This window comes from Blennius ocellaris (genome assembly GCF_963422515.1).
Source record: "Blennius ocellaris genome assembly, chromosome: 9".
In the NCBI taxonomy this organism is placed as follows: domain Eukaryota; kingdom Metazoa; phylum Chordata; class Actinopteri; order Blenniiformes; family Blenniidae; genus Blennius; species Blennius ocellaris.
The window spans coordinates 14,136,622-14,149,980 of record NC_137658.1 but is presented as its reverse complement, the minus strand read 5'-3'; the positions used below and the strand labels follow the sequence as shown (position 1 = coordinate 14,149,980).

General features: G+C 40.4%; 1 protein-coding gene across 1 annotated transcript in view; it reads right to left on the bottom strand.

Annotated features, from left to right (window-relative positions):
* gria1a (glutamate receptor, ionotropic, AMPA 1a) overlaps window positions 1-13,359 on the bottom strand; it is a gene marked incomplete at both ends in the record, with an annotated part of 60,258 nt that overhangs the window by 36,046 nt on the left and 10,853 nt on the right. Inside the window, 6 exons of the mRNA XM_080501760.1 lie at window positions 2,097-2,207; window positions 2,660-2,764; window positions 3,756-3,923; window positions 4,344-4,502; window positions 7,775-7,828; window positions 8,134-8,192. Coding sequence (XP_080357886.1) covers window positions 2,097-2,207; window positions 2,660-2,764; window positions 3,756-3,923; window positions 4,344-4,502; window positions 7,775-7,828; window positions 8,134-8,192 — 656 coding nt within the window. The remainder of the gene's footprint in view (window positions 1-2,096; window positions 2,208-2,659; window positions 2,765-3,755; window positions 3,924-4,343; window positions 4,503-7,774; window positions 7,829-8,133; window positions 8,193-13,359) is intronic.

Genomic DNA, 13,359 nt, shown 5'->3' with positions numbered 1-13,359 from the left:
ACTTTCAGCCAGATTTAACTTTTAGGTGGTCAATTCAATAATATGTTCCTTTTATTGTTTTTCCATTATTGTTTTTGTTGATATGTAGATACCACACTGAACACTGTGGTGGTGAGTGGTGGAAGCTGCCTATATCAAGTCATTGATTTTAGATTCTACTCTATTTCATTCTATTGCATTCATTAACTGGTAACATTATTAACTTCTCAAATGTCATTAAAATTATCTACTAGTTTTCTATATTCATTAATGTGCTTGAACGATTTCCTCTTTCCTGCCGTCTTACTACTTCATGCAGTCAGGTGCAAATCGTCATATTCTGTTCTTGTGGTGGGCTCAGACTATAGACATGTAAGTTCCAAGTGTATTTTCAAATATATTTTCCAAAGATATTCCAAAGTAAGTGCAAGTATTTCTTTATAGTATCTAATTGTAAGACTCTTCCTGCAGCATTAACTGAACCGCCTTGCCTGCATGAGGAGAATGGTTTATGTGACTTGTGAAGCATTCATGTATTATTTAAAACGAAGTTTTAGATAAATTGTGTTAAACTTTGTTATTTTTGCATTATTTTGCATATTTATATAAATAATGAGTGGTGTATGAATGGAAGTGTGGTTGATGTTTTTTATGTTTTCTTCTGATGAGCTGCTAGACAGTCGAATTTTCCTTCGGGGATTAATAAAGTGCGATCTATCTATCTATCTATCTATCTATCTATCTATCTATTTTGCATTAATTGTTGTCAACTTAATTCATCTGTAAATTGCGTAAGCCTTCTAACTGCTTTTGTGATCAGCATAATGGATTTAATTTCATAAGACATATTTTGGGTTTATTTAGATTAAACTCTCACTATTGCATCCATTTTGCATGAATGTACTGATATTTTAGCAATTATTTCTCCTAAGTGCCAGAAAAAGTCACCAACAGAAATGTTCCATATCTCAATTACAACTCGAGCCATTTTTATCTCTCGCTGGAAATGCCACTATAATATTGTATTTGGTGGTTTTCAGTCGATGTTCCAATAAAGACGAAAGCTTGCCTCTCAAAAAATAAAAAAATAAAAAAATAAAAAGCTTTTTTCTCCTGCATTACTCCACACTGTATCTTGGCTTTGTCACCTGGATGAAGCCTTTATCTGGTGAAAACTCCTCGAACGGGAATCAAACAGTCAAAATCCTTTATCCATTTATCCTCACAGTAGAGAGCGGATGTACTCACGCTGCCTCGTCAGACTTGAATTCCACCTCATACCGTCCAATATGAGCTGTGTGTTTTATTTCCTATGCGTGTCATCTATACATCAGATTATGGATGCCTTCACTCCAACGAAATGGACAGAGATGAAAGATACGCCCACTTGAAACAGCCTTTAGACGACTGTGCAATATTACATTTCCTACAAGCTGCAGACACGAACAACATAACGCTCCTGCAGGGTTGTACTGTACTCGCCAACTCCATCATTCTCTTCTAGTTTCCAGCCAGGTATTGTCAGCTGTGCTTCTTCCTCTGGGAGTAATGTCATGATAATCCAGCTGGCTGTCAAGAGAGCTGGCTGGATTGGATCTGACACAACCTGCAGACCTCTGTGCCTCCATTTTTATTATATTGACCAAGATACTAAATGCAGGCACTTCAAGCTGTGAAATGAATACATTTCAGTGCCTGTGATCTGTTGATGAAGCTTAATCATAAACTCAACAGTGATCCATTTTGATTAGACTATTCTTTCATATATCTGTGATACATAAAAAGATCTGTAATACCAATGCATTAGATTGTCTACATTGTCATTACAGTGTCTGCAAGACAACTGTACCTCCAGTGTACTCCAGACAAATGAGTTTACCCTGATTCTGACTCTGTGCAGGCAACAGACAGACCAGAGAGAAGTTACAGAAATAAAACTGATGGGAAGGCAGATACAATCACAGAGCATCCACGGTTCCTTCAGGGCAGTAAACTTTCAAACAATGAAAAATCTTACAACGATTTCGTCTGTCTCTTCTGAAATCCCCCAACTCTTAGTTTTTTTTAACTCTTTTAAAAAATACCAAAATATTGTAATTGTTTTTACTCATACTTACCAAGATAGTGGTGACAATGTAAGTCCTGTTCTGCAGTCCGTAGGTCTCGTTGCTCCCTCTCATGAAACTGGCCGTGGTCACGTATTTTTCATCCTCATTCCAGTAGCCAACCTGAAATGAGGAGACACAAATTACCCTCATCCATAATTATCGATTTGCATTTTTATGTGTATATACTGTCTATAAATACGAAATTATGACATATAGGATAATGTATTGTATTTTATGTAAGAGTGGAAATCAGGATGGGAATACAGTGAAGCCTAACAAGCTTTTCCAGAAAGTATATGTGTGAATAATAATAATGTGACGACTGAGAGCTCTTAAACTTCACTGGAAGTGGCCACTTGTTAAATATGACTCAATCTTAACTCAGTAAAGCAGGTTTTGGTACTGGCTGTTCAGCACGTTCATAAGTATAATTAATACAGGTTTGATAAAGCTGGGCCTTCCTTGGACTTAATGAATACTGTGTGAGGTTATAAAACGAGCTGTGAGGTTATTCTCATATTGAGTCTGCAGACGGAGGGAGTAACTATCAGAAATTGGAGCCTGGGGCTTACCTTGTTGGGTCCAGAGGGCGCCAGCTCCATGACGCTGACAGTGTAATTAGTCCTGCGGCCCTTCTCGTTGAACTGAATGTGACCAGTCAGTCCATCTATACGGACCTGTAATGAAGCAACTTATATTTAATTAAGTAATTCAGGAGTCTCGACTCACTTGACAGATGGGTAAATAATGCCTGCCGTGGAGGGAAATATTTAAACAGGCCTTCTTCTTCATGCCTGCGCAAGCAGCAAGTGGACACATGTGACACTGACATGCAATGCGTGTTAAGCATAGCTTGTATGTATTTGCATAGCATCCATTTGTGTAAATCCACAGTGCCTGGATTCCCACGGATGTGAATGACAGACGGTGTGGGTGCGTGTGTACTGTACGGCATGTTTGTCTTGGCTGTGTGATGGAATTAATTGAGCGAACACGGTTTCAATCTCCAGTCTATCCGGAGGCAGATGGCTAGATTGACTCTGCACGGCCACTCTGCAGACAGACCCTCAGGCAGGCTGCAAACACACACGCATGCAATTATACACATGCCCTCATGCACAAGGACTATATAGTTTACATCCATGCTTTACAATAATAATCATCCATTGTAAATATGTCAAATACATGAGTTTAATTGATTGTTTGTTATTGGCTTATGTATTCTGTCCTTTTCAAAGCATTTCAGTAATTGTAACGTAATATAATTTGTTCCTCGAAGTACATTTTTGCTTGTGTCTTCCTCAGTTCAAGAAGTCTCACAGCCAGTCCAGCATTTCCATTCCCATCGCCAAACATATATTTCTAAACTCAATTGCTGATGTCATATTCCATGATGATCACAGCCCAGTGCTTTTGCCCGCGGGTTTTGTTTACTAGCCATGATGTCACATTTGATACTGGAGAGCTTTCCTACGACTTAATGTGAACTTTACACGACAGAATGGGACCTAATTTGTTCAGCCAGCCCCAACTCAGGAGCTGTTAGACAATGTGCCACTCAGGAGTTTGCACAAGTGTGTATGGGTGCCTGTGCATGTACTGTACATGTGCATGTGTGTGTGTGTGTAGGCAATGAGTGTATGTTTGCATCCATGTGTGAGGACAGACCTGCTGCAAGGCTCTCTGGATGTCGATGCCCTGTCCCCAGGGAGCTGGTGGGTTGGCAAGACACTCTCCAGCATTCCCCCTGCGAGAGATGTCTATCCTCTGTCTCCTCAAATTCTGGAAGGCTGTGGACATGACTTTCACCCCGTCGTATGTCAGCGCGCCCGTGTACTGCGGAGAAGAGAGAAGATCATTCACATAAAAATCCAAGCGTAGCACTTAATCACCAGAGCATTTCTATGAATTCCACAAGACCTCAAATTTATCTCAATTATGTTTCATTTCATTAAATATCTTAATACAGCTTTGCTTCTGCATTCAAGGGCATTATTTCGGTTACTTCAATTTTGAGGCAATTTCCTGAGCCTGTGAACAAAAAAAATACCAGGATGTGGAATGGGGCTCAGTTGGTTGGACATTTAAACCTTCTGAGTCTTTAAAAGCTTTACAACTTATATCATTATCCGTCTCCCATATTAAACGCTATCATAAACTAACGTTAGAGGAAGTAAACACAACCTTTCTGGCAGACTTCAAACAGGAAGTCTGAGTAAGCGGTGTTATGGGAAAATAGAGGCGACAGGGCGGTACCTTCAGCCCGCTCCTGGGCACTTTGGAGTCTTTGTTGTCAAAATCTATCCACTGCTGGACGACACTGCTCACACTCGGCTCGGAGCTATTAACGAGCTGGAAGCCGGTGATGTTCGCGCCGCCATTCCTCAGGTCTGTCAAGTCGATGTCCAGGAAACCCTGAGAAGGAGAAAACCAGACAGACATTTAGGGGGATGGAGATACAAAGCTATGAAAAAGCCACTTTAAGTATCTGCAATGTTTGGCTTGCAGGGGGGCGGTTCAGGTGGAAGTACACCCCCCCACCCCCAAGCTGAATTATGTTTTATTGAAGTAGAAATAGAAATCTATGTCCATGTCACAATGACTGAAACTAGTTCACCAGCAGTCCAGAAAAGAATAACCAATGTAACAGAGAAACCAACTCTCACTTATCTTTGCAAATAACTTGGGGCAAAGTGTTTTTATTGTTTACATTAAAATACGATTTTGATCACTGTTGAGTTGTGCTATTCGGGCTCTTTTATAGTGGAATATAGAGTAGAGCCTTATATACACCATGCAGTGGTTACACCAGCACAATTACTCACTACTACTCATCACATTCAATTCTGACTAAATGTGTTATTGCATATATACACTTAAATAATTGGAACAAATTTATGTGCACAGTAAGTATTCCATTGTCAACATAAAAAGAGAAAGAGAAAAAGGGGTTCCAAAGGAGGACGTTTGGCCTTATGAGGCTTGAATGTCTAGTTGGTTTAGTGTAGCAATGCTGTATCATATGAAAATGCTGTAAATTGATTTTTTTGCACTGTTCATCTTGCAACGTGGCTCCAAAGAAGCTGCTAAAGCCACATGAAAGTCACCGGATCAGTGACTGCAACTATCTTCTGATTTGTGATCCGATCCCCTCAAGCAAACAAACCAGGTATGACTTTTGAATTATATTGTTTAATTCAATAACTGCATGTAATGTAAAAGAGGATAAACAAGATAAAGCAGACATGTGCAGCAGAGAAGGTTGTTTACCTTTATTTTTAATCAATTTACACACCCTGCTAAATGTCCTTGTTACCTTCCTGGGATTTGTAACCATTCCAACCATGATGGAGAATTAATTAAAAACAGAAACAATATTGTATCACATCAGATATTGTTTGTTGCACCACAATTTTCTTCCGCTAAAGCAAACACTCAGCTTAACCAGTGAAAACAGGGTGTAGCGTGCAACGAGGGGTTGCAAATCGTCTCACTAGTAAACAGTGGCGTCTAATATTAGAAGCTAATTTCATACGTGGCTGTTTTCTAGCTGCGCATTCAAAAAAGGCGCAAGGGGTAAGTGTGTAATGAAAAGCTGAAAATAATTCCTGCTGTTTTACTCGGCGAGGTTATCCCATTGAACAGACTCAATTCTGCCTTTTCCTGAGGGACAAGAGTAGTGAGACAGAGAATAGAAAAACCTCATTTCATGGCGGGAGTCAGTCCGGAGCTAATCTGTGATAGACGGAAGACTCATAGGCTACTGTTAACAACGGCTGGATCAAAACCTTATAGACTACTGTGAACAATGCAAGGTACGCCTCAGGCAGAGCAGAATGGAGAAAGAAGCGATTTACTGTAATGGTATCTCCTCCTTGTATTCTCTTTCCCCCCCCCCTCCTCCTCTGACTATTATGTTGGAGGAGGCTGTTTTTCAGAGCGGGAGGCGAGGCAGTTTCAGTCTCTCAGCAGGCTGCCTGTCAGCGTGGGGAGAAGAAGAGCGAGACAAGTGGGACTGGGTGGGAGTGGAGACGGAGCAGGAGAGAAGATTTGTCTGTGATTTGTCTCAGCTTTAAAAGCAAAGTTTTGACTGATGAGAAGAAAAGGTGCCTCTCCGGATTGTCTCCTGCTCGCCAGGCATCTGTCTGACAACAAACCACGCTCCCTCCTTTTCCTTTCTTTCTCGCTCTGATGGTATTTGTTCCGTGCCATTTGAAGCTTTGGCTCTCTCTAAGCCACATGTCTGCCTCAAACTCTCACTTGTTTACTTGCTTTGATCTCCGTATCCATATGATGGAAACAAATGAAGACAAATAAAGAGGGTTGGATTTTAAGTAGCTTAAAGTTGAAACAGCTTTCGACTTCATTTATCTCTCTTTGTGTGTGTGTGTGTGTGTGTGTGTGTGTGTGTGTGTGTGTGTGTGTGTGTGTGTGTGGTTGGTGGGGGAATGTTGACGTTGGTTCACACTCTCAGCTAATGTACCTGCGTGCCTTGCCAGGTGTCCAGATTTCTCAGATGAACAGACAGAGTTGTGTCTTTTTGTCTGCTCCGTGAATAAACTAATTCTGTGCAGCGAGCTGAGAGGGTTACTATAGAAACTAGCCTTTGCTAACAATGGATGTGGAAACGGGTGTGTGTGTGTGTTTGTGTGTGGGTGAGCGTGTGTGTGTGTGTGTGTGTGTGTGTGTGTGTGTGTGTGTGGGGGGGGGGGGGGGGGGCATGTCTGTGAGGGATCTTTTATCATCCATCGTCTTTACCACTTATCCTGTTCAGGGTCACAGGGCGCTGGAGTCGATCCCAGCGTATTATGGGCGACAGCAGGATACACCCTGCACCCAAAATATCTTTTAATGTTTATTTTTGTAAGCGTATTTAAAGTGTGTCTAAAATTCAAAGTATGCTGCGTTTGTGCACATGCAGAGGTGCAGAGGTGCAGACGTGCAAACGCAAGTGAATCAGTGCAAATCAAAAAAAGGTGCAAGGACACAGTAGCAGTTTTTTTTTTTTTTTGCTCAAACCTTTTAATGGAGCCATTATGGACGACTATGGCCACTTTGCCTACGAGCTGTTATTACCGTCCGGGCCTTATCATTTAAAATTAAATCTGGCGAACCGGCCAGACAAGAGAGATGGAGCCAATCTGAAGCCCCGGCAGTGAGAAATTGTTCAAGCCTGCAGCTGCATATTAATGCTGTTATTACCGCGGCGCCTGTTGATGTCACTTTTCTCTTCATTCTGTTGCCTTTAGTGAGTGCCGTGACTGTCCTACATACCATTTACCATGAGAATATGGCAGCAGACAAAGTCAGCTAATGGACATAAACTTACATACCTTGACCTTTTTCTTTCGCTGTGAGTCTGCACAGACTTCCGTCTTACACGGTCACGTTTTTTTCATGTGCCGCTATTATTTCTGTCGCTACGACAGGGAATGGATATATGATCTAGCCGGAGCGGGAAATGGGACGGGCAGGAGGTAAAAAAATGGACAGTTTCAGGCTAAATTATTAGGGCACACAGACAAGTCCATTAAATTGGCAATAAAGTCCTGAGAGTCTTAAAACCCCTTAAAAGCTGCATTTAATTGCAATGCAAATTCAGAGTGTGTGGGGAAGTGCATGCAAAGTTTTTAAAGAGACAGATAAAACTTAAAAAAAAATATGTGATAAGGTGATGATTTACTTACCAGGTTAGCCAGAATGTAGTGGTAGCTCTTTGCATTCTTTCCTTTTTCAACGATCTGTAAGACAAATAGTGAAAGAATGAAACACCGATCACAGACTGGTTGTGCGTGTGTCAGAGAGAGTAGCGAGCTTGTGACAGTGTTTCAGCAGTGTACCAGTACAAGGTACATGATTTGACCTTGTCGAGGACATGAAGAGGAGTGGGTCACTGGAAATCAAAGCAAAGCTGCTGGTCTCGATCTGAAAGGACAAATTACGTGATCAAACTCGACTTTTAGAGAGCAACACTTCGAGAGTCAATTTAGAAACGACTTTGACTAAAATGTCCTTTCCTCCCATCACCTTCAGTGATGAATGATACTGTTTTGACGGGCCTGTTTCTTACAACGTTGTTGACTTTGCCCTCCACATACTCACGACCTGATTGTCACGACAGACAAACCTCAGCACCTGAAGAAATCACACTATATACTAGGGCTGCACAGTGCATCACAAAGTTATTGTTATTGCACCATCAATGTGCACAACATACATATGGCAAAGAATTGAGCTGCAATAACTTATGCTTCCATGCACTGTGCATTCATGCTCCGCATGCCCACATATTGGGCCAATCAGATGAGCCTCACTGATCTCGATGTTTGCCCACAAGTCATAGCTGGTGTAGATTAGGTTGACGAGAAAAGGCAACTGTTAACGAAAGCATGTTCAAGAAATGTATTTAATCGTTTGTATTTATCACAAAATATTATCAGTGCAATACTCAACAACATTATCGCATCATAAAAAATGATATGGGGAGTGTTCTAAAATTATACGCATTGTACAGTTTAGTGAAACTTTTGCACTTTTTTTTATTAAATTACATGAGCATACGATACATAGAATATTTACTTTTTGTGAACAGTGCAGGATTGAACACTTAAACTAGACTGTTAAATAGTTTTTTCATTGGTATTTTCAGTGGTAAGTAATGGTCTGATTACAGGAGCTCACAGATTGGTATCAATAGAAGTCACAGTTATCAGGAGCAAACAAGGTTTGATAGCTTCCTGTTTTGACTGGAAGTGAATCATCACTGAATAAGAGAATCGGAAAAAACATCTTGGTTTCCAATGAAATTTCTTAAGCCTAACGATGTTAGGAGGATGTGATATGTCGTTGAGGTTGAAAACATGGTACAGAGTGATAACTGAAGAGGCAGATGTAGTTGGTAATCCTCAGTGACTGACATTTAAATATAAATGTTTCATGATAAATCCTCATGACTATGTTTGTTAACATACTAATTCTTTTCTCAATTGACAATAACAGCAGACATAAAAAAAAGTTTGCGCAACACATCAAGACAGATGCTGCTAGTGTATATTTTTTGGAATGACCTAACCTACCCTTGATCTAAATAATGGCAATACATGACACTTACATTTTTAACATTTCCATTACTGAAATAAGCACTGGTGTCAATGGACAAGATCATGTGATATATTATTTCAATTTGAGAATCTGATAAAATATGACAACTTGTGAAACCATGTTATTCAATCTAAGATGTGACAATAGACACATTAGAGACATGTTAAGCAAACACTGTTGCAAACAGCATTACTTTGTGGGGCAGTCGTACTGAATAGTCGGTGACATGTGTCAATAGGTTTCGTAACAGAAATGCAGCTGGATTTTTATCCCATTCAAACACATTTTAGCTCTAAATGCTGAAATATGTTTGATTTTTGTCCGTTTTACTTTTCCCAGAGTTCTCATTATAAATAAAGAGAATATAACACTACTATGTTTCTATGTCTTTTTCTAGTGAAACGTGAAAAGTAATTTACTTCAAAAAAATCCCACAGGCTGAAATTTTCCATTTTATAGTATAGTATAGAGTCCTAATTTAAAGGGACTAGTAAAGGACAATTTTATGCATTTTTGCATCAACAAGTAGAGTTGATCCTGGTAAAAAGAAGACAGAAGCTGTGCCACATAGATAAAATAGTACATAAATGTGAAAATAAAGTCATGCAAAGACTGTGAGTAAAATAGAAATAAAACAATAAATGCATGAATGAAATTTTCTGAATTTACTCAATGTAAGCTCTGAGTAACAAACAGCACCGGTGTGTGTGTGTGTGTGTGTGTGTGTGTGTGTGTGTGCGTGCGTGCGTGCGTGCGTGCGTGCGTGCGTGCGTGCGCGCGTGCGTGCGTGCGTGTGTGGAACATTACTTGCTTCACAAGATCTGTCTCTTCCCTCATCCTGTTACTCCCTGTGTGTTCAGTATTTGCTCCCCTGTGAGCCCTATTAAGATTATTTCACTGAATATTTAAATGCTTTACAGTATTGTGCTTTCCTAGAACTCCTTTAAATTCGAACAGAAATCATCAAATAATACAGCTTTGTTGTTGTTGAACTCTCCTCCCCCATGCTCACACTTCAGCTCGCCCCTTGTTGTCACTCTCCAGCCGCAGGCGGTATGGGTCAGCCAAGCAGTGAGGGTCAGCAGGGCAGTTTGAGAGGTGTGTACAGAGGTGCCAGAAGTGGTTTATTTATAAATGGAATGAGCTTGAAAGGACATAACTTCTCATAACATTTTAATGTAAATGTACGATAGGATAAAAAAGAAAATAACCTGCTCAGCTGGTGGTGAATGCTTTGTTTAACAGAGTCTAAATAAAGAGTTTGGACCACAACTAATGTGTCATCATCACAACAGTCACACGAAGTAAGGCCAAGTGGATGGCATTCATTTAAAGCCGTGCAGCATCCAATTAACAGCCCGGTGAATACAGCGAACTCCGTTGAGGCCCTGTGCATAAACTCATCATATCGTTGTGTCTGTGAGCGCTGTGTATACTTCGGGGAGTGTCCTAATTTATTTGTGTCTGTGTGTGTCGAACAATGCTGTAGGTCATGACAGAAGGTGGCATTTGTTATTAATGACGACCCGGCCCTGGGCAAAACTTGTGGCCGAGCCTCGGGCAAGGAAAACCAGAGGGATGGAGGGAGACACACACTACATTACTTCCACATAAGACCGTCATAGGAAAAAAACTGTTTCCTGCGTGAGCAGCTTTTTAATTATGCATGCAGATTTAAAGAGTCATTGAGAGTTCAGCCCAAGAGAACGGGTCACTTTTTCCGTCTCTCTGTAAGAAAACATGCTGAAACCATTTGCTGGGAAGCTTTTATGAATCACAGTAGATGATCGCTGAGCAGGCTGCACGGAAAACATGTAGCATGTATGAGAAGTAACCCTCGGGATACTTTCAGTGACATTATCATAAGAAAATCTCTGCACTGTACGCGATGAATGAGACAGAACACGCAAGTGAGTTAAAAGGGCAAAACAGGGAGGTGTGGGTGTGTGCATGCGTGCGTGCATGTGTGTGCAGGGCAGTGTGGCGGCAGGGAGCAGATGTCAGTGATTGATGGTGGCCGTCCTGAATGGAGAACTTCTCGGGCTCAGCTTCTGTAAACTGCTGAGAACTGATGCAATAACCTTAACTGTAGACACCGAGCCATCAATAACATTCACACTGAACAGCAATAGAATACAAATAGAGACAGCAGCTGTGTGTGCATTTCCATTTCTTTTTTTAATCATGTACTGAAAGAGAAAAGGCAACGAATACAACAGATTGAAAAATTAATTGTAGGTTGTTTTAATCAATCCGGCTCCAATAACACTATATATGTTAAACCTGAAGCCATAGAAATAAATGACAAAACAATGACCTCTCTAACAAAACCTATGGACTCTATTTTGATTGTTTTAGACCTATTTGATTGTTTTAGACCTAAGTACCAATTTTGTCATTCCCATAATGTTTGCAAAAAAGTTAGCTATGTTACATCAAATCCCATCTTAGTCCAACATGTTAATGTTTACAAATGTCCCATTTTTTGAATGAGAAACCTGAAGAAATGCTTCCATAAGGAAAAAAGACTACTACTAATACTTAAATGAGCTGGTGATCACGTAAAAGAAATAAAAGAAGTGGTGCAATTCTCTATCGATATTTCAAATTCAGATTCGCCTTTGAGCAGCGTGAAGCCATTGTTTGTATTTCCAAACTGATCATTTCCTCCCTCTGCTTGAGCCTCAGTGCTCCCTGCTTCGGCTTACAAGAGGAACAAAATAAGACACAGCTCTGCACCACTTCATCATATGGAGAATTTGACAGGCCTAGTTACGCTTCCTGAGCTATGATTGGACGATCTCTGTTTAGTGGAGGTGGGGGTTGGCTGCTGAACAGTCAATTGTGACGCCAGGATCCTTTTTCTTGCGGCAGCGCAGAGGTGAGTAACTGATGATCCTATCACGGATGAACTGCCAGCTCCAAATGCCAATGGTGTGTTATTTATCTTTCCTGTCCTTGATGCTCGAGGAAACTAAACACCAACGAGGACCAACAAACAACCCCCACTTTCCATTTATAGCTCGACTTTGTTCCTCTGATGAAAAGGTGCGCAGCCTTGTCCTCAAGTGTTGCGCTTCAACATGGCATTTTATACCATGTTTTTCTGAGGAAGTTACTCAAACGTGAACTAAAGGAGCACTAAGTGGCTGTACAGTGTATTTTGTTGCCTGAACAACACAATATAGTTGCAAACCTTCATGGTTATGGAAAAATATTACTGTATAGATGAATATTCACCAGATGATTCAAATCGTTTGTTGTAAAAACAATATACATTAGGTTAGGTGGGCGGGGGTTGATTATACAACTCTAATTTAATCCAGTACAAAACAGCTTCAAGGGTTTTTACTTCACAGGAGCAGATATATCAAGTCACTCACCCATAAGCACTTGTAAAATTAGTCCTCTGCTGTTGCCCTCCAGCCCCCCAAAAAACAAAAATCACCACTTTCCAACATTCTTTTTTTTTTTTTAAACAGAATGACACCATTTCATCTCTGCAATCTGTCGTTTAATTTCATGTAACTCCAATTCAGACAATTAGGTGGCGACTTCCAATATTGTCAGCTGTGACAACAAATAGCTGATGTGAAAGCGTTGGAGTGGGTTAAGAAAAATGGAAGTGGACCATATGAACGGGTGGCCTAATAAATGGCAATTATCTCTGAGGCACTGCCAGGCCTTGGCAGGCTGGAGAAGGACATGCTTGGGTTAGTCTTTGTAAGTGGTGACTTAATGTCACGTTTTTTTTTTTTTCTTCTCTGTCATTTGTCCATCTGGATGTCTGTATATGTGTGTATGAAACAGAAGCATCCATGAAGATTCTGACTGTTGTATTTGAATTAATTACCTGTATCTTACAGCTTATAACAAGTGATGATTGCAAATGTGCTGAAGTATAATGCTGGTGCTATGGTCACTAATTGGGCAGCTTTCATGAGGTTTCACTATATTGTATTAAGAAAATATTACTTTTACGACTACTTGCAAATATGGTGTACCCTTTTTTACTGTTCCATACACAATAAACAGTGATGCACAATATATTCTGAAATGAGAATGAATTTCTATAACAGTTTAAGCTTCAACAATTGCTTGATCGCCTACATGGGAGAACCGTCACTTATGAAGTCTTAAAGAGCCTTCGCTGCCAGTTCACCTTTTTATT